Source organism: Sminthopsis crassicaudata, chromosome 3, assembly GCF_048593235.1.
Source record: "Sminthopsis crassicaudata isolate SCR6 chromosome 3, ASM4859323v1, whole genome shotgun sequence".
NCBI classification, from domain to species: Eukaryota; Metazoa; Chordata; class Mammalia; order Dasyuromorphia; family Dasyuridae; genus Sminthopsis; species Sminthopsis crassicaudata.
The window spans coordinates 342266060-342286093 of record NC_133619.1 but is presented as its reverse complement, the minus strand read 5'-3'; the positions used below and the strand labels follow the sequence as shown (position 1 = coordinate 342286093).

General features: G+C 34.6%; 1 protein-coding gene across 2 annotated transcripts in view; it reads right to left on the bottom strand.

Moving 5' to 3' along the window:
• Positions 1 to 18760, bottom strand: part of PCCB (propionyl-CoA carboxylase subunit beta) — a 61731-nt gene extending 42971 nt beyond the window's left edge. For both annotated transcript variants that reach the window (XR_012488124.1, XM_074301600.1), the window contains exons 1-6: positions 18509 to 18760; positions 16033 to 16152; positions 14570 to 14638; positions 11280 to 11336; positions 10117 to 10230; positions 5389 to 5499 (exon numbers count right to left, since the gene is read on the bottom strand). Coding sequence is in view for 1 of the 2 variants with exons in the window: in XM_074301600.1 (XP_074157701.1) it covers positions 5389 to 5499; positions 10117 to 10230; positions 11280 to 11336; positions 14570 to 14638; positions 16033 to 16152; positions 18509 to 18700 (663 nt within the window). In the remaining variant the exon portion in view is untranslated. The remainder of the gene's footprint in view (positions 1 to 5388; positions 5500 to 10116; positions 10231 to 11279; positions 11337 to 14569; positions 14639 to 16032; positions 16153 to 18508) is intronic.
• Between the last annotated feature and the right edge of the window lie 1274 nt (positions 18761 to 20034).

The window sequence follows — 20034 nt, the reverse complement described above, 5'->3', positions numbered from 1 at the left end:
TGCTTCTGATATAACTACCTCTCCCAATCTATTCTTCCTTCTATTAGTTTCCATTCCTTCCTTTATCCACTTCCCCTCATATTTCTTTGTAGGGTAAGATAGATTTCTAAATCCCTTTGAGGGTATATCTTACTCCCTCTTTGAGAAAGTAAGGTTCTAAAGTTGTCTATCCATCAAAATGAATCAATGTCCATCAATTGGAGAATGGTTGGGCAAATTGTGGTACATGAATATTATGGAATATCATTGTTCTGTAAGAAATAACCAACAGGATGATTTCAGAAAGACCTGGAGAGACTTACATGAACTGATGCTGAGTGAAATGAGCAGGACCAGGAGATCATTATACATTTCAACAACAATACTATATGAGGATGTACTCTGATGGAAGTAGATATCTTTGACAAAGAGAAGATCTAATTCAGTTCCAATAGATCAATGATGGACAGAATCAGCTACACCCAGAGAAGGAACACTGGGAAATGAGTGTAAATTGTTTGCATTTTTTGTTTTGTTTTTTTTTTCCCCAGGTTATTTTTATCTTCTGAATCCAATTCTTCCTGTGCAACAAGAGAACTGTTCGGTTCTGCACACATATATTGTATCTAGGATATACTATAACCTATTTAACATGTATAAAACTGCTTGCCATCTAGGGGAGGGGTGGAGGGAGGGAAGGGAAAAGTCAGAACAGAAGTGAATACAAGGGATAATGTTATAAAAAATTACCCAGGCATATGTTCTGTCAATAAAAAGTTATAATTAAAAAAAAAAGAGAGAAAAAAAAGTTGTCCATCACCTCCCTCCATATTGTCCTCTATTGTAGAAGCTTTTTTGTGTCTCTTTTATATAAGATAATTTACTTTTCCCGTCTCTCTTCTCCCAAGGCATCCTTCTTTCTCAACCCTTAATACTGTGGTTTTTAAAAATGTTGTCCCATTATACTCAACCCAAATCTGGGCCCTTTGTCTATATATACTCCTTACAATTACCTAAATAAAAAAAAAGTTCTTAAGAGTCACAAAAATCAACTTCCCATGTAGGAATATAAATTTTAACCTTATTGAGTTCTTTATGATTTCTCTTTCCTGTTTATTTTTTATGCTTCTCTTCAGTCTCATATTTAAAAATCAATTTTTTTTACTTAATATTATTATATTTTTTCAATTTCATATAAAGAATTTTCAACATTAATTTTTGTAATATTTTGAGTTCTCTTCAGCGGAGTTTTGTACCTCCTTTACCAAGGTATGAACTCTTTTTTTCTGTTTTCTTTCATCATTCGCATTTCTTTCTCCAACTTTTCCTCTACCTATTTTATTTGTTTTTTTTTTACAGGAATTCTTTTGGGCCTGAGACCAATTTATATTTTTCTTTGAAGCTTTGGACAAAGAAGTTTTGACTTCATAAACATCTTCTGAGTATCTTTTTTGATCTTCTTTTTCACCATAGCAAGTTTCTAAGGTTAAGCTCCTTTTTTTGTCATTTCTTCATTTTTCTAACCTATTTCTTGACTTTTAAATTTATGTTTGAGTTGGTTTCTGCTCCCAGAGTAGAGGGAGTACTGTCCTAAGCTTCAGATTTACAAAGCTAGTTCTGCGATTCTGTAAGTTTTCCATTTTTCCAAAGTGGTATGATCTAAGGAGAGGTGTGGTTATTGTTCTGCTGGCCTGTACTTTGGTCCATAAGAAACCACAAGTACTCTTTTCTGATCTCGAGCTATGACCAGCTCCATTCCCTGGTAGTACATTCCAGTATACTAGTGTTCCTCTAGGACTAGGACTTAGAATTGTGTATGGAAATGTAACAAAGTCCTGCCCCCCCCAGTACCAATAAAGGATGCCCTATAATCTCCTACCCTGCTGTCTGACAGACTATATTTGTACCCAGATCTCCAAAAGTTGCTGGCACTGATCCAATCACCCCAAGGCCTGATGCCAGCTTCCAGCTGCAGGAGCCCAGGACCTCACTACCGGCTGCCAGGTGCAGGAGCCCAGGAGTCCAGGACTTACTGATGGCTGTCGGGTGCAGAAGCCCAGAACCTCATTGCTGGTTTGCCAGGAAGGGCCTGCCCTGCACTCTACTCTCACTTCAGTGAGAAAGGCTTTTCCTTCCAACCTTCTAAGTTACCTTGAAATGGAAAGTTATTTCAGCCCTTCTTTTTGTTGGTTCTGCCACTCTAGAATTTGTTTTGGGACATTATTTGAAATTTATCTGTAGGAGAATTTGGGGGAACTCAGGCAAGTCCCTGTCTTTTCTCTGCCATCTTGGTTCTGCCCAGACCCACCCCTTCACAATGTGATTTTTAAGACTCTTTCCAAGCTCTAAATACTACTAGCTCAAATGAAAATAGAACCACTATATCAACATTTTTTATTATTATTGTTTTACAGAAAAGTAAATGTGACACTGATAATAGACAAATTTCAATTCAAACTAGAGAGCATTAAAAGAGGTTTGGGAAAAAGAGAGCTGGATTTGTGATTCCAAAACAGGAAACTCCTTCCACTGATAGAGCTCAGTATCTTATATCCCTATATAGCTCTGGAATAAAAGCAACCAAGTTCAAATCCTGTCTCTAATGACTGGGAAAGTCACTTAACTCCCCTCTGCACTGGTTTTCTGATTTATAAAATGAGGGGATTGGACAAGATGGTCTCTGAAGTCCCTTCCATCTTCCAATCTTGGAACCTACAATTGCCTGGGACAATGAGACTCACCTATGGTTATAAAGCTAGAATGGATTCAAGACAGAACTTGAAACCAGAGCATCTTGACTCAGATAATCTCTTTCTATATACTAGGCCAAACCAGCCTTTCTAAAGTAAAAGAAAAGCAAGGAAGCTAAACTTAAAGGTAACATTCAAAATGATATATCAACACATCAGATAATGTAGAAAGGAAATTTTTAAAGGATAGGTGCCTGTCCCTGCCAGGATGAATTAGGACAATAAAAGTCAATTTTAGGACTTCACTATCAAGATATTAAAAAATGTATGTAAAAGATAAATAAAATATTAGAAATCTTCATATTGTGTTAAACAAATTATAATCTTATAGAATAATAGACATGTGAATCTAATAGATTAATCTCTAATAGAATATGTATCTCTGTAATAGACCTAATAGCTATGAATAAAGCAATGGGAAAAAACAAGAATAATATCAATTACACATGGAAGATATGCTGAAAAAAATTGATTATAATAGGTCAGAGAAGTCTACCTCTAATTTAGAGACACTGTATATATATTTATGGATCTTGATGTACTTAAAACTAGAAGTAATTAATGATATAAGTTAAATCTGCAGGTCCATATGGATACTAAAAAGTGTCCTGATACCAGTAAAAGGAGATCTTGTAAAAACAACAGCAGATTACTTCAATGATAATGGCAATACAGATATAAATATACATAAGAAAATCTATTCGATGCAATCAAAACAATATTTAAAGGCAAATGTTTGACAGTAAATACATAAATTAACAAGAAAAAAAAGACACTTGATAAATTGAAACTGAGGGATTTTTAAAATTAGAAATCAAACAATAAAATTACCAGTAGAAAAAATAAAAAGGTAATGAAATAAAGATTGATAAAACTGAAAATAAAAAAAAACACAAGTAAAATATAACTAAAACTAAGATTTTTTTAAAAAGACAAATAAAACTGATCAATAATTAGAAAATTTAAACAAAAAAAGGAGAGAAAGTTTTAAGTTATCAAAATAAGATAAGGGAATCATAAGTGAAGAAAAAAAGAATTTCAGAGAATTTAAAGCTCTAAATGAATCAATTTCAGAACTTGAAAAAAGGAGACTAATCTATGCAAAAATGTTAACACTTAATTTATTTGTAAATAAAAACAATACCAAAAGGGTTGAAGCAACTTATAGGTTCCAATATCAAGGAATAGCTGAGAAATTTATGTTATTATTAATGTAAGAGAATAGAGCTATATCCAAAAATTGAAAAATACAAATATGAAAAAAGGAAAGACATACAAAATAAGAAACAGCCACATCCTCAGAATAAAAAACATGCATATTAATGTGAGAGAAGCAACACAGAACATAGTGGATAAAATGCCCATGGAGTCAGAAAGAGAAGGATTTAAATCTTCTCTTAAACACTGACAAGCTGTGAAGTCCTACACAAGTCCTGGATCTCTAGGAGTCTCAACTCCTCATATGTAAAATGAGAGAACTGGACTAACTAGATTCTAACATCTCTTCTCACTCTAAATTATGATCCTATGACAATTCAATATTAAAAAAAAAAAAAGACCACACCAACAAAATCTTAAAAGTACACAGGTGGAATCAGAAATGGACCCAAAACAAATCATTTTTAACATTTTGATAAAATTAATTTTACATAGGTTTCATTCTACTTTATACATGAAAACTGATATCTTGTGTGCCTTCTAAAGGGATGGCAATTAGGGAATTAAGAGGGAGGGAGAAAATTTGGGATTCAAAATTTTCAAAAACTTAATGTTTGAAATTTTTTGGATGTAGTTAGAAATCTTTAATAAAATAATTTTTTCTTAATAAAATCTCTAAAAAGTTTAAGTTTAAAGTTTGCTCCATATTGCTTGATTATTTTATTTGTTTAGCATTAATACATACATAACAATTAAATAAAATCATTTTTAACAAGATGAAATGGCCCCAATATAACAGAAAGTTAGAAAAAAAAATTCTAACATTATAAGGTATAAAAGCACTTTTCCTGGAGACTTTTGAGGACAGAATACAATGAAGTACAGAAAAACCATTGGAATTCATTTCACTTCTCTGGGCCACAGCTTCTTTTTTCAACATTTAACAGGAGAATCAGAATGATCTTTTCGGTTACTTTTGGCTCTAAAACTTTATGACTGATCTGTCCTAAGACACTAACAAATCAGATTAGTGGTGTTAAACTCAAATGGAAAAGGGGGCTGCTACACTGTATATAGAGATCCCTGAGGGCTTCATATTGATTTTTAAAAACCACATGCTCATTTTTAATTAATTAATTAATTTTAAAAAGTATTTCCCAATTTTAATCTGGTAAAGACACATTCAGGAGTATTGTGGCCTTACAGGCCTTATGTCTGATATCTTTGGCTTAATGATATTTGGAGATTATTTTCCACCCAAGGATTCAGTGTTTGGAATATATTTGCAATTCACTGACCATGTGAAAATGCATTTCATTCTAGTCAATGGAATCCCCCATCTTAATGACCACTGCCACCTTCTGACCACTTATCATGGGCAGCTCGCTGGAATCTAGTGAATTCAGATAACAAATGAGATCTAGGTCGGGCATTAGTGTTGCTACATATGAGAAACATCCAATTCTGAAAGGAACCATGGAAATAGATACCCAAGGCTTACCTTCACCATGAATGTGAAGTCTGTTAAGGCAGGGGAATAGACAGCTCCTCCTGCACACGGGCCCATGATCAAAGAGATCTGTGGGACAACTCCCGACGCCATGACGTTCCTCTGCCAAAAGAGAAAAGGCAAAGTCATCTGGTTACTGAGCACACTCAAGGCTTTATCTGCAAAAAGATAAAGGCAACAATAAAATAACATTTGGATTATTTACACAGAAATTGCATCCAGGTGGCTAGAGAAAAAAAATCCTATAATCTCTTAGTAAAGTTGTGTTTTGTTTTTTTTTTTCCTCTCTCTTCAGGCTGTCTCCAAGTAGCCTGGAAGGATACTGGATTGGGGGCCAAAAGAAGTTTGCTTAACTTTAGAGACCAACTCTTAATAAATATGTGGGGAAAGTATTTAATTTCCTCTAAATCTCAATTTCCTCATCTTTAAAATGGGGATATGTATATGTGTAAACCTACCCTTACAAATTTGTTAGGGGAAAAGTTCTTTGTATGAAGTAAAGTGTTATACAAATGCAATTTTAAAAAAATATTGTAGTTAAGGTGAAAGCTGATTAAAAAGTAGATAGGTTCCTTCCATCTACTTTTAGCCCCCTTTTTGGCCCCCACTATGATTTTTCTGTGGATTTCAAAAATCCCTTTAAAGGAGGGGTTATTAAGGAAGTCCACATATAAATTTCAGGAGTTTTGTGAATTTATATAGGAAAAAAAACCAACATCTTTATTTTTACTAACCTCTAAGTGAAATTTAGCATATATTTTAATTATGTATTTTAAGTATTATTCTGAGAAGGGGTCTATAATGTTACTTTACCAGACTGTCAAATGGGTCTATGACACACACAAAAAATTATTAACTCCTGCTCTAAGTTTCTGACAATACCCATACCAATTAAATAAAACAAAAAAAAATATGAATAAATGGACCTTTCCTTAAAATAAGTGGTATATATCTAATATCCAGGACCAACATCATATGTAGAAAAGATAAACAAGAGACTTTCTGGTAAGATCAGAGATAAAGCAAGGTTATCTATCATCACCATTACTATTTGGTATAGTGGTAGAAATACTAGCTATAGCAATAAGACAAGAAAAGGAAATTGAGGGAATAAGCATAGACAAAGAGGAAATAAAATCATCACTTTTTGAAGATGATATAGCTTAGAGAAGTTAGGGAGCCAACTAAAAATTAATTTTAGCAAAGTGGCAGAACATAAAACAAATTTACAAATTTATAAATCAACAGGATTTTTATATATTACCAACAAAACCCTGAAGGAAAATAAAGAAATTCCACTCAAAATAACTACTGGATATGTAAAATACTTCAAAGTATATCCACAAAGACATAAATAGGAATTATATAATACAACTATGAAACATTTTTTATACAAATAGACAGGTCTAAATAACTACAAAATTGCACTTTGGTAGGCTGAGTCAATGTAATAAAAATGGCAATGCTACCTAAATTAATTTACTTATTTAGTACCATACCATTCAAACTACCAAGAATTATTTTGTAGTGCTATAAAAAATGACAAAATTCATCTAGAAGAACAAAAGGTCAAGAATCTCAATGGAAATAATGAAAAAAAAAGAGAAAAAAAGGAGGTCTTGTTATAAATTTCAAATAGCATAAAAATATTATCATTAGAATGATTTGGTACTGGTTAAGAAGTTGATCAGTGATTTAGATTAAGTATGAAATATACAGAAACAAATGAACATAGTAGGCTAGTGTTCAAGAAATCCAAAGATTCCAACTACTGGGGCAGGAATTCACTATTCAACAAAAACTGTTGGAAAAATTGGAAAACAATGTAGTAGAAATTAGGTATAGACCAACCTCTCACACTGTAAATAAAAATAAGCTCCAAGTGAATCCATACTTAGACATACAGAGTGGCAACATAAACAAGAAAGCAAGGAAGAAATTACCTTTTGGATCTACAGATAGGGAAAAGAATTCATGAACAAACAACAGGTAGGAAAAAAATCACAGAAGATAAAATGGGCAGTTGTGATTATGTAAAAGTAAAAAAGGTTTACACAAACAAAACCAATACAGCTAAAAATTTAAAAGGAAACACAACTGAGGGAGAAAAACATCTTTGCAGCAAATTGATAAGGATTTCATTTCTAAAATATATAAGAAACTTATTCAAACTTGTAAGAGCCATTTTCTAATTGATAAAGAGTCAAAGGAGATGAAGTGACAGTTTTCTAAGGAGACTCAGAGACCAGGTAGTCAGAAAAGAATATATCTGGGGATAGGGGAAATAAAAACATATGAAAGTCTCATTTTAGGATGCTTAGATAAAGGTAAGAAAAGAAAAGATATAGTAGAATAGTATGCTAACAAGAAGCATAATCCTGGGAAAGTCAGGCTAAGGTGACAAATGAGGGACATGGGCAACACTATCAGTTGGGGTGTTAGATTCAAAATCATTATTTTTATTTATTTTTCTTCCTTTTTAAGGTCCTTTTAAAATTAATATTTTTAAACAAAGAAATTACATGCATATGACTACTTTGAGCCAATTATTTGCTTGATTTTGAGAGTTCTCTTATATTTATGTCTGAAATTCAGAATCTTGTTTTATGACATATACATCTATATGGACAATAAGGATCAAGCTGTGCATGATATAAGAGAAAACTGAAATGAACTGCTGCTGTTTACAAATGATGTGAGAAGGAAAAAATGGAAAGAAGTAGGAGTGCCTTTGGAAATGACATGAAATTAAAGTCACTGTCACCTATAGACACAATTACCCAAAGATTATGCACATCACTAAATAAGTGTTGGATTAAATTTGCTCTGATTTTTGATTATATTAAGTACTATTCACATAAACTTAACATTCAGAGTTATTCTTAGTTGGCTGTTTACAACTTTAAACAAATTAGAAAAAATGGTCATAGACAGATTTGTATATTATAGTAAAACCCAGTTATATGCACACTCAGAAGTTAATATGGAATTCTATAAACAGCTTAGGTATTTTATATGCATTTTCTTTTTTTGTCCAAATCTTTATAATAATTATCTTAATCATTAGAAAACATGTTTGTTGAAAGCAGGGATCATTTCATTTCTGTCTCTGTATCCCAAGTACTTGGAACAAAAGTAGGCTGAATGTTTGCTGAATGTTAAATGAACAGTTTTTAAAATAAAAAACTTTGTTATTTCCAAAATTTTTTTATAATGCAGGTCATATCATTTTATAGTGCTATATTAGAATAAATGACCTCTAAGATAAACTTCCAACTCTAAACTTTTGCAATCATGCTATCTTTGCCCCTCACCTATGTAAATTCTTAGGGAATTAAAAAATTTAAATGTAATTAGTGTCCCGTTTCTCTACTGGGACAGGAGTAGAAGACCACAAAGAAAGGTTAAGGAGAATGTATCAAGCCAATGAGCTAATCTGGCTCTTTGCTTAAACTTGGTTTTTTTTTTTTTGTTTTGTTTTGTTTTGTTTTTTTGGTTCCTAGATTAATTTTGTTCTAGTCTCTGCCAATAAATCCCCAAGAAAAAAATTATTCCCCCGGTAGACTGCTATAACTTTAGAATTCAGAGTACTGCCTTAGAGCTTAAATTCAAACAATAAAAAACAGCTCACAGGATGATAGATTCAGACCTAGAAGGGGAGCCCAGAAGGCATCTAGTGCAACTTCTTCATTTTATAGATGAAAAAATCCTGAGGGTCAGAGAGATTTGGTGATTTGCCCAAGGTCACACCAAATTCAAGCCTTCTGTCTCCAAAATCCCAGCCTTGTCTGCTGAACTGCAATGACTTCACAACTGAAAAGCTGTGAGGAGGGATGAACTGGCTAAAAGCACTTTAGCATGTTAAGTATTCAATAAATTGTGGTTGGTTGATTTATTTCAAACATCTGTGATAAACCACTCATGTTATATATAGTCCAAGGAAAAGTTAAAATATAACAAGAGTATCTCTCGGTGTTTTTTAAAAAATATATATGTTATATATGTATGTACATACATATATTTACATATACATGTATATTTTATACATATATATATATGTAACTAGAATTCAATATAATTGGTTTCCTTCATAAAGGATAATATATTTAATAACATTAATCTGGAAAATGTTGCATAGCTTTTACCAGACTGCCAAAAGGGTCCATTACAAAAAAGGTTAAGAACCCCTGCTCTAGAGAGTAATATCGCTTCCTGATTCAACTTTCTCCTCTCTATCTCCTTTTCTTTAGTTATGTTTGTTGAGAACTCTACCTCCTCTTACTTATACTCCTCTATTACTCTCTCTCCTTAAATATTTCACTGTTCCTCCTTTTGTGAAGCTATTTAGAAAATAAAATGAACTAAATTCTCTCTTCTCTTTTTCCATCTCCCTCTTGCCCTACTTTAATCTCTCCCCTAACCATATCATAAAGACAAATTTAAGTACATTTGAAAATGTAGTTCTGTGTTGAGTAAAGTTTTGTTTCTTGTTCTTGAATTTAAAATCATAGATGTTTAATCTAGACAAATGACCTATGAACACATTTTCCCCTGATTCAATATCGCTGACCATCATAGATATCTTTGCAAAACCAGAAGATATGTACTAACAAAAAGTTCATTAAAACAGGAGAAAATTCAAGAGAGATAATGAGACATACCAAAAGTTGAATAATTCCATATATTTTTACTTCATTCTCTTCAAACCAAGTCTCTTACCAAAAATATATCAGCATATCCAGCCAGAGATTCTACTCCCTCTTGAATCCGAGCACCTCCAGAATCATTCAGTCCAATTACAGGGGCCCCGACCAGCAATGCCTGATCCATGATCTGCAGGAAGCACAAAAACCTGAGTTATAACAACATCTCATCATTACCCATTGGCACTGAGATCATTTTAACACAAGTTCACAGCATTTTTCATGAAAGATTTACCAAAGTTGACAAAAAGAATGCAAGTTTGGTTCATTTTCTTAAATACCTTCGCAGAAGGAAAAACACTGAAGCATATTTAAAAGGCTACATCTTTAAAAACCCCTTGAGTGCCTTAGCTCACTCCCTAAATTTAGAAAAGAGAGAAATCTACTTTCTGTGTCAAGTACAGCTTTTCCTTCCACATGCTGACTTTCCCAATCACAGCTCTGATGCATTGCAGGTTGGCATAAGAAATTAAACGGGAATTTTTTTTTTTTTTTTGGAGTTTTGGGGGAAGCTGCAGATGATTCAGAAAAAGGTGAGAAACTCAAAAATGATAAAATATGTGTATAGTGTTATACAATATCAATGCATTTTATCTTTAAATTTCCTAATAATTCAGACTTCTCTGGTATGAAAGAAGGGCCAAAAATTTTACAAACTGTGAGTGTACTATGCCCCTAAATCTTCCTTATTTTTCTTCAAAATTTTTTTAAAATACCAGCCTATATGCTTTTTTATATGCATTCATTATATGCATTCGATATGCATTCAGTAGCCAATAATAGTCTTTTTGGTACACATAATAATTTACTATGTTTACTTGTTCAAAAGTACTTCTGATAGAGTGGGCAAACCTATCTGCATGGATATGGCAACCAAACTATGTATTCTCTGTCCGAGGCTCATGACAAATCATTTTCCTATGACACAGATACCCCTGATAGAAAAAAAGGTATCTTGGACATTACAAGACAACTATTTTGCCTTTATCCCAAACCCAAATCTCAACAAACTAATTCTCTACTTTTTTTTCTGCTCTTGGGCTTCAATGACACAGGCAGGCATTGTAACTGAATCACAAGAGGTTCAATTAGACCCCATTATATGGGCTGTTTTATATTTCAATAGACATTGACGTAAAATACATACAAAAGAGCATTTTTTAATGGTTAAATATTTACTTTACAGATTTTTTGGGCATGAGCTCCTGACAGGCTTCCTCCAAACACTGTAAAATCCTATAAAAAAGAAAAGAAAAGAAAAGAAAAAGAAATGACCATTAAAATTTGTAAAATACTGGAGTGGGGGGTCATGGAAAAGATTATTGCTCATTTTTTCCATGGATTTTAGAAACTTTACTTTTGTCTTGCAAAAATTTTGTATTGTGAATTATTTTTAAATTTCCATATTGTTGTTAAACTGCTTTTCATTCCCAAATATGATTCTAAAAGCTATGCTGCATGAAAACATGTAAAATTAGGGGCAGTAAGATGATATAGCAGATACAGAGCCAGGCTTGGAATCAGGAAGACCTGAGTTCACATCCAGCCTCGTACTAGCTGAGTAGCACTGGCCAAATCCCTTAACTTCTACTTGTTTCAATTTACTCATCTGCAAAATAGGGATAATGATAACATCTGCCTGTTAGGGTTGCTATAAAGATAACAAAATTACCATTCCCACTGTACTGAAATTAAAATGTATTAATTGTAATACCATTTTCATAGTTTCTGGAGCTGGATCTTAGAGACCATCTAGCCCAAACCACTTATTTTATAGTAGGGAAAACTGAGACTTGGCTGGAGTTAACACAGCTGGCTAAGTGTTTCAAGGACAGGATTTGAACCCAGGCCTTTCTGACCAAAAATCTCCATGTTGTGTCTCAGCTGCACTGTGCACTTTGCTAGCTAAAGTTGCTCGGGCTAAAGGCGTTTAGAGGCCATCTTCCCACCCTGAGTAGATCTCACAGGACTAAACATAGAGGAAGTGGTACCCTGTGCTGAAAGGCAAAAACAGAAATAATGGTGGAGTGAAACCAGCTGCACGATGCATGACAACAGGGCTTATAAAGCACTCTTCTCACATGACCCAGTATGTTGGTGGTCCCAATAGTTTTTTCCCCCACAATGACAAGCAAGAAAAGGCTGAGTGAGTTGCCATAATCACTTCTCGAAGAAAGGACTGACATCTAAATCCCAGGCCTTTCCATGGGCCCTCTCACTTAGGGAGAGATGCTTTCAAAGGTTAAGAAATCCAGAGCATCCTTGAGTGCATGGCTGCTACTGCTCCCACTCATCCCTCCCTCCCACAGCTAGACTTCCTCCCAGCCTGGAGCTGGTCTCTCTCTGTATCAAACTGAGGGGTAAATGAATATGAAATGTTCTAGAGAAGCTTGCTATATTCCAAACCAGTCTTCAGTTTTCACAAGTTCTCTGACGATGATAAAAATAAACCAGCAGAAACAGCAGAAACTGCTGCCAGGGAGAACTTGGAAGAAAGAGAGATTATAACAGTGTGGCAAAATGCACTGGGAATTTCTGCCCTTTAATTTTTTCAAATAACACTCTTTCTGTAGCATTCTGCCATGGAAGAGGCAATAGGATCCAGAAGACATATCTTTTTCTGCCTCCCTAATGTTGATGCTTTCTCCTATTCAAGTTTTTTTTTTTTAAACCAATTTTCGTACATTAGCAAAAAACTAAAGCTATTTGACTCTTTGAAAATGATAATTTGCAGCTCCATTTGGACTCCCAAAACAAAACATTTTCAAGTTAACTGAGTCAGTATAGCTGCAACTACTATGTAAATGAATAATATTTCAATAAATTATATAGGCTGCAAGTGGTGCAGGTAGCTGAAGTGTTAAGTCTGGAATTAGGAAGACTTAAGGTAGGAAGACCTGAATTCAAATCTGTATTAGCGACATGTACTTGGGCAAGTTACTTTAAAAAAATGAAACAAAAAACTTTGCCTCAATTTCCTCATCTGAAAAATGGGGATAATAGCACCTCCTCTAGTTGTGATATTTACATAGTACTTAGTAAACCTCAAAGCATTATGTAAATACTAGCTATAATTATTACTATTATAATTGTACTTTTGATATACTAAACCTACTTGATTTCATGGATAAATCAGGATATTCATAATGTATTTTATATTTCTAAACTATTTTTAGATCTGTAAAAGACACTAAAGTAAAGCATTACCCATATTTAAATTTACTTATTTCCAAAACATTCACCTGGAAAAAGCTGTTTATTTCATGTGGCCTGACAACAACTATAATTACAAATACTTTCAAGGGAGCACTTGCTTTTAATACCCAATTTATTGGCTAAGAAAAAATACCATAGTTATAAGCTTAGGATTATAGGCATAGTAGTATATGTAAGAAATATTCTCTATTCCAAGACATCTTCCATCTGGAACATTACCTCATTCACTAACTATCCCCAGGAGGAAACTCACAATTTCTAAAACCATTTGCACAGAGTAATAATATTCATTCCACTTTGGGAATCTCCTTAAAACCTAAAGTTGTACTAAAGACATATATTTCCTCCAAGAAAAATTCCTGAGACATGCACTTTTTACTCATATTCATTCTTTCATGTATTCATTAAGCATTTGTTAAACAGTCCCTGGTTACATTCTACTATAACTCCACCTTGTGGTTAACCTCTATTTTTATAGGTTTTTAATTATGGCCTTAATTTTTACTAAGTTTTATTGATGACTTTATATATTATATATATATATAGAGAGAAGTTATGCAAAACTGACCAACACAATGTACTCATGTCTGAGAGTATATATGACACAGCACCATAGTCCCTTATCTTTCTGAGAAAATAACTTTGGCCTTTAGATAGCTCTCCGCCTGGATTACAAATCTACCTACTATCAAGCAGGTTTCATTTCCTCAAGACCACCTGATTAATTCCTTTCTTGTTCCCTTCTACTTGTAGACTAATAAATTTCAACATATTAGATCAATTCTGATGGACATGGGCCTCTTCAACAATGAGATGAACCAAATCAATTCCAATAGAGCAGTAATGAACTAAACCAGTTACACCCAGAGAAAGAACTCTGGGAGATGACTATGAACCACTACATAGAATTCCCAATCCCTCTAATTTTGTCCTCCTGCATTTTGGATTTCCTTCACAGGCTAATTGTACACTAGTTCCGATTCTTTTTGTACAGCAAAATAACTGTTTGGACAAGTATACATATATTGTATTTGATTTATACTTTAACATATTTAACATGTATTGGTCAACCTGCCATCATGGGGGGGGAGGGGAAAAATTAGAACAAAAGGTTCGGCAATTGTCAATGTTGTAAAATTACCCATGCGTATACCTGGTAAGTAAAAACTATTAATACATTTTTTTAAATTTCAACATATTACATCAAGTTACAGCTAGATATAACTCAAATATTCACAATGAATATATTATACCTGACTGAAGACATAAACCAGTCTTCCATTGATCCTACCCCGGCCAGTTACCACACTATCTCCAGGAAACTACAGGAAAAAGAAATCAAAGACATAAGAGCCAAAACAGAAATGTTATCTATTTTAATTAACATGATTGTTGCTTTTTAATTTAAAAAATGAAAAATGAAAGCTAAAACAACACTTGGCATACAAGTATGAACAATGAATACAAAATACCTGTGAGCAATCAACACTGGATTAGAGATTGATCAGATTTCTAAATCTGCATAAGGAGGAAGAACTTTTAGTATAGTTTTTAAGTCTTAAATTCTGCTTCTAAAAACATGAAGCTCCCTGAGAGCTGGAGGTTTAGAATTATCAATTCCTATAATCACAGTCTTAGGTTTGCAAATGTTCTCAGAGAATGCTGAGTTATGTATTTTAACTTTTTTAAAGTAAAAAACCAAACATGGTGATTTCTCAAAAGGAAGGACACAATTATAAAAGAAATTTCATTGATCAATGGGAATTCTCCCAAAAAGATTGTTAGGACAATTTCCCAACCTCAGACTATAGTAGATCCATACTTAGAAAAACTAGACCAAGCTTAAAGTTACAAAATTAAGTACAGAGAACCACTCATGTCTAGTTATGTAATTGCTAGAATGCTGTGAAAATTAAATTATGATTCTTTTGGTTAAAAAAAATCATAGGGAATATCTTATTGGGCTCTCCTTACCTATACTTTGTCTCTCCCCCAGAGCCCAAAGCATCCATTAAATAAACATGAGTTGTATTTCTATTTCTTGTTAAGTTAAAAAATATATATGTAATGGTCAAACTTTGTGATTTGCTTTCTCAGCTAAGTCTGAATGAAGCTAAAATATTATTTTGAACATTTGTTCCAGGACCTTTTTTCTACAGTGCTAAAAATCTAAGCAACTAAAGCAGACAGAGCTTATGAAAGATGCATTATGATGAACTCCAAGCAATGTGCAATTCTAAAAGAATTGACTGCCTAGAAAAGATTTCAGCTCTTCTTCATTCAAAACTAGTACATGTAGATCAATTAAGAGCCCAACAGAGGACCCAGATAATCTGGGTATACTCCTCTGCAGGATCCATCTTAAAAATGCCTCCACCAGCAGTAAACAATTACTGAATACCAAGATACCAGGGGAAAGACCCAACCATTCTCTATTGTGTATCAGGGGATTTTTTTTTTTGCCTGCATCTGTGATTTCATCAGTGATTTCCTTCTACAGGGGAGATCAGCAACTGTTTCTAAGATTTCTCAAATCTTAGAGAATTATTCAGGAAACTCAAGTTGTAGTTTGTATCAGAGACAGAACTTAACCCTGGGCCTTTTTTGATTGAGACAGCCCTCTTCTCATGGTGCAATAGGGCCATTACACCTACATAAATAGATGTAATAATATCTGTATAGTAGAATTATACATGCCACAATTCTGAATAAATACCTTATTTTTATCCGATGCCATTCCAAAATCAGCACATCTATGTTCTACAAACATGTCAGTTTCAACAAAACTCCCAGGATCCAGCAAGACACTAATTCTCTCTCTGGCTGTTAGTTTTCCCTGAAATTAAAAAGTACACACAAAATACCCTGAGTAAAATAGTCTGTAAATCATATAAGGAAAACCAAGGGGAAATTAGCTTATCAGTGAGTGTATCATGCCTTCTGTCACTCTCTACCCATTTGTATTCTCTTAATCTTTCCCTGGTCCCCAACATCCCAAACCTGACTATTCTATTTGAAATGCTTGGTTAAGATACAGATTTAAGTGCTGTTTTCCCAATTTGGTAAAAATTAGGTTTAGACAAACATCTCATACCATATGTAAAGATAAGCTCCAAATGATAACAAGACTTAGCTATAAAAGGTCAAAGAAACAATCAGAAGATCAAGTATATAATTCTGGGTAGGGAAAAAGTTTATGATGAAATAAGAAATAATGATTTAATTACATTAAAATTTAAAGATCTTTCATAAATAAACCAATGCAATTAAAATCTGAAGGGAAAGTTAGTTGGGAAATAATCTTTAAAGTAAGTTTGTTTTTGTTATAGCCAAGATATATAAAATATTGAAATATCTAAGAACCAAAGCCATTATCCAGTAGTTAAACGGTCAAAGGATAGATCAGGAAATTGTTAAAATAAATCCAAGCCATGAATAGACATATTTTTTAAAATGTCCCAATCACTTACAATTATAGAATTGCAAATTAAAACAATTATGAAATTCTACTTCACATACATTAGGTCAGCAAAAGTGACAAATTAAAAAATGACAATGGTTGGAGTAATTTCAGGAATAGTCATACTAGCACTACCGGTGGAGTTTAGAAATGATCTGGACTTCTGGCTGGATATTCTGGAAATAATTTGAAAATATTCCCTTCCCCCTCAAATCACCAATCTGTGCCTAACCTTTGATCCAGCAATATCATCATTAGGCCTATACCCCAAAGAGATCAAAAGAGGAGCCAGAGATACAAAAATATTTACTTCAGCTCCTTTTGTCATAACAAAAAAATGGAAACTGGGGGGGGGGTACTCATCAATTGAAGAATGATTTGGCAAATTAAAGACAATTACTGTAATGGAATATTAGTGAACTCTAAAAAATTATGAAGGGGACTGTTTCAAAAACCTGGAGACACTTGTATTGAATTGACACAGATTGAGCAATTTGCAATAAAAACATTGTTAAGACAAATAACTTTGAAAGAAATCTGTCAATGCAATGACCACCTAAAGAGCTCAGGAGATAGCAAGTTATTTACCTCCCCATAGAGATGATGGGCTCAAAGTAGAAAAAAATTTGTTTAGATTATGTATATTTGGTACAAGATTTTTTCAACAAAGGGACAAAGTGGGAAGAAAAATAAATTTGTTAATCAAAAAAGTAAAATATAAGTTTTTATATTATGAAAAAATTGAAATAAAAAATAAATTTAAAACTGATCAATGCAACGATTAATCATGAGTTCAAGAGGACTTATGAGGAAGAACTGCTCAGTTCTGACTGAGAGGTTATATCAGGACTCACTGTACAGTGCTTTGGAACATGTCCATCTAGGAAAATTGTTTTGATTATACATATTTATTGCAAGGGTCTGGGTTTATAATTTTTCCTCACAGTGGGTTGGGGGAGAAAATAAATGCTTGCTGATGATTGAAAAAAAAATTTTAAGTATCGGAGGTGGTTGGAAGCGTCAGGGATTTTGTGAGTTCAAATTCAGTACCCTCTCCACAATCAGAGCGTGTGATAAATGGCATCACGTTGCAACTCTGTCAGACAGGATTAGAAGAAAGGACCCGAGGGGTGCGCTCAGCACCAGGTACAAGGTGGGAGGCAGGCTCTAAGCACCTCTTCTTCTCATGCATAAAAGGAGGGAGTTGCAAGCAAAGTTCTTTATGGCTCCCGCTCCCACCTCAGCTCTTCCTACGCGCCTGGCTCAATGCCTCCACCTGTTCCAACCTGCCCGGATGTCCCAGAATACAGGTCTTTAAGAGACAGAAACAGACAAATGCCTCTTACCTACAGAGACAGAGAAACAGAGAAACAAAGACAGAGAGAGACAGACAGAGAGAAAGAGAGAGGGAGGTGAAAGAGGGAGGGAGGTGAAAGAGAGAGGGAGAAAAGGAGGAAGAGAGGGAGGGGAGAGGAAGAACAAAGAGAAAGAGGCGAACTACTTTTAAAGTAACTTTAGTATAGGACTTTAGGGTGCCTAGAGTGGGGGAGGGTTAAAGTCCCTTTACTGAAACAGATTGAAAAATGGAAAAGTGGGAGGGGCTGGAACACGCCTCCTGTATTACACTTCGTTGATTGGATGACTCCAGGTGGGCGTCTTCGCGCACGCCACAAAATAATAGGCCAAGAGCGGATGGGGGCGGGGCTTAAGGCTTGTTGTCCTTCTGACTCACCCGTTTGTGCTGAGCATCGATACGGTTCTGACCGCCTCCGAGCAGTGCTTCTTGGCGTTTCTGTTCGATGCGCTCACTAACGGTGACGGGCTGGCTGCAATATCTCCGGGCCTGCGCCGTCCAGCCTCTGGTACTGCTTACTAGAGCGCACCGGATGGTCCCGGCCGCCGCCGCCCGCAGTGCAACCGCCATCTTTGTTCTGGTTTCCTGTCCGCCTTCTTCCCCACCTTTTCTCACTGCGTCGGCGCGTTGGGTGCATGGGTGACAATGAGCATGCGCTGCCTGCTCTACTAGAACAGCGCATACACAACCTCCAGGGGGAAGATGAACTGGGCCGGAGTACGGGTTGTTTTGTCTCTCAGTCCACGTGGTTGAGGCAGTTTCGACAATTTGGGGAGCGTTCTGCGCGTGGGAGAAGTCTAATCCTGAACTGCAGAATTTACCGTCGTGCTGCTTCCCCCATACGAACGCTATTCTAGGCCCTAAAACATTGCATGATTCCTTATCTTCCAACTGCTCTTCAAGTCTTTCCTACAGCTATCAGAATACTCCTTAAAAATTGCACTGATCTACTCAAAAGACCTTCTGTGGTACCCTTTGCCTACTTATTACAATTCAAAAAATCTATGGTGCAATACTAATAAATCCTGCTGTGTTTTATAGAAATACCCAAAATAAAACCTCATCCCAGCTAAGCTGAACCACATCACTGGACCACGCTTATACATAAACAACCTTCTCTCTACTAATAAATTTCTCAACTATTTTTCCCAACCTTGCTCTCCCAACAGTCACAGTCATGGCGTTCCTACATTTGGGGCACTGTTTAGCAAAATAGCAAAAGATAAATTTTTCCTGAACATTTTTGTTTGTCTATATCTGTTTCCAAAGAAGACTTGTCTCCAACAAGCTTGAATCAAAAGTCTGAATGCAAGCTTAGAACTTGGTCAGTGTGCGATGGGTGAAAGTTCACGGACTCAGGTTTTGCACCCAACAGTCAGAGATGACAAATAATCCTAGGTGTGAGCCGCAGTGTTAACTAAAGCTGATCATTAACCACGGTATACATAAAAGTGTTTAATGGGATGATGGATGTAGCTGCAGTGTAAATATTTCCTATGAGTCATGCAGCAATGAAAGCCCTCCTTTCTGCTCAACAATCCTTCTATTATTGCCTGTATCATTTCCCACCATAGTAGTTTGATACTTCAGGAAGAAGCATTTAGTAAACACTTAATATGTACCAGGCACGGTGTTAAGCCAAGTGCTAGTGATAGAAAGAAAGGCAAAAACAGTCCTTGCTGAAAAGAGGGAGACAATGTGCAAACAACTAAGTACAAACAAGATTAGAGAGAGAAACAATATAGATAGGCACATACATGATAAATGCATTTATGTATTTATTACATTAGATATATACATATATATTATTAAATAGTCAAAGAAATAATCACAGGAAAAAACTAGTACTTCTCTGAGAATGGGGAAGGAGTCTTGCATTAGATAGAATTTTAACTAATACTTGA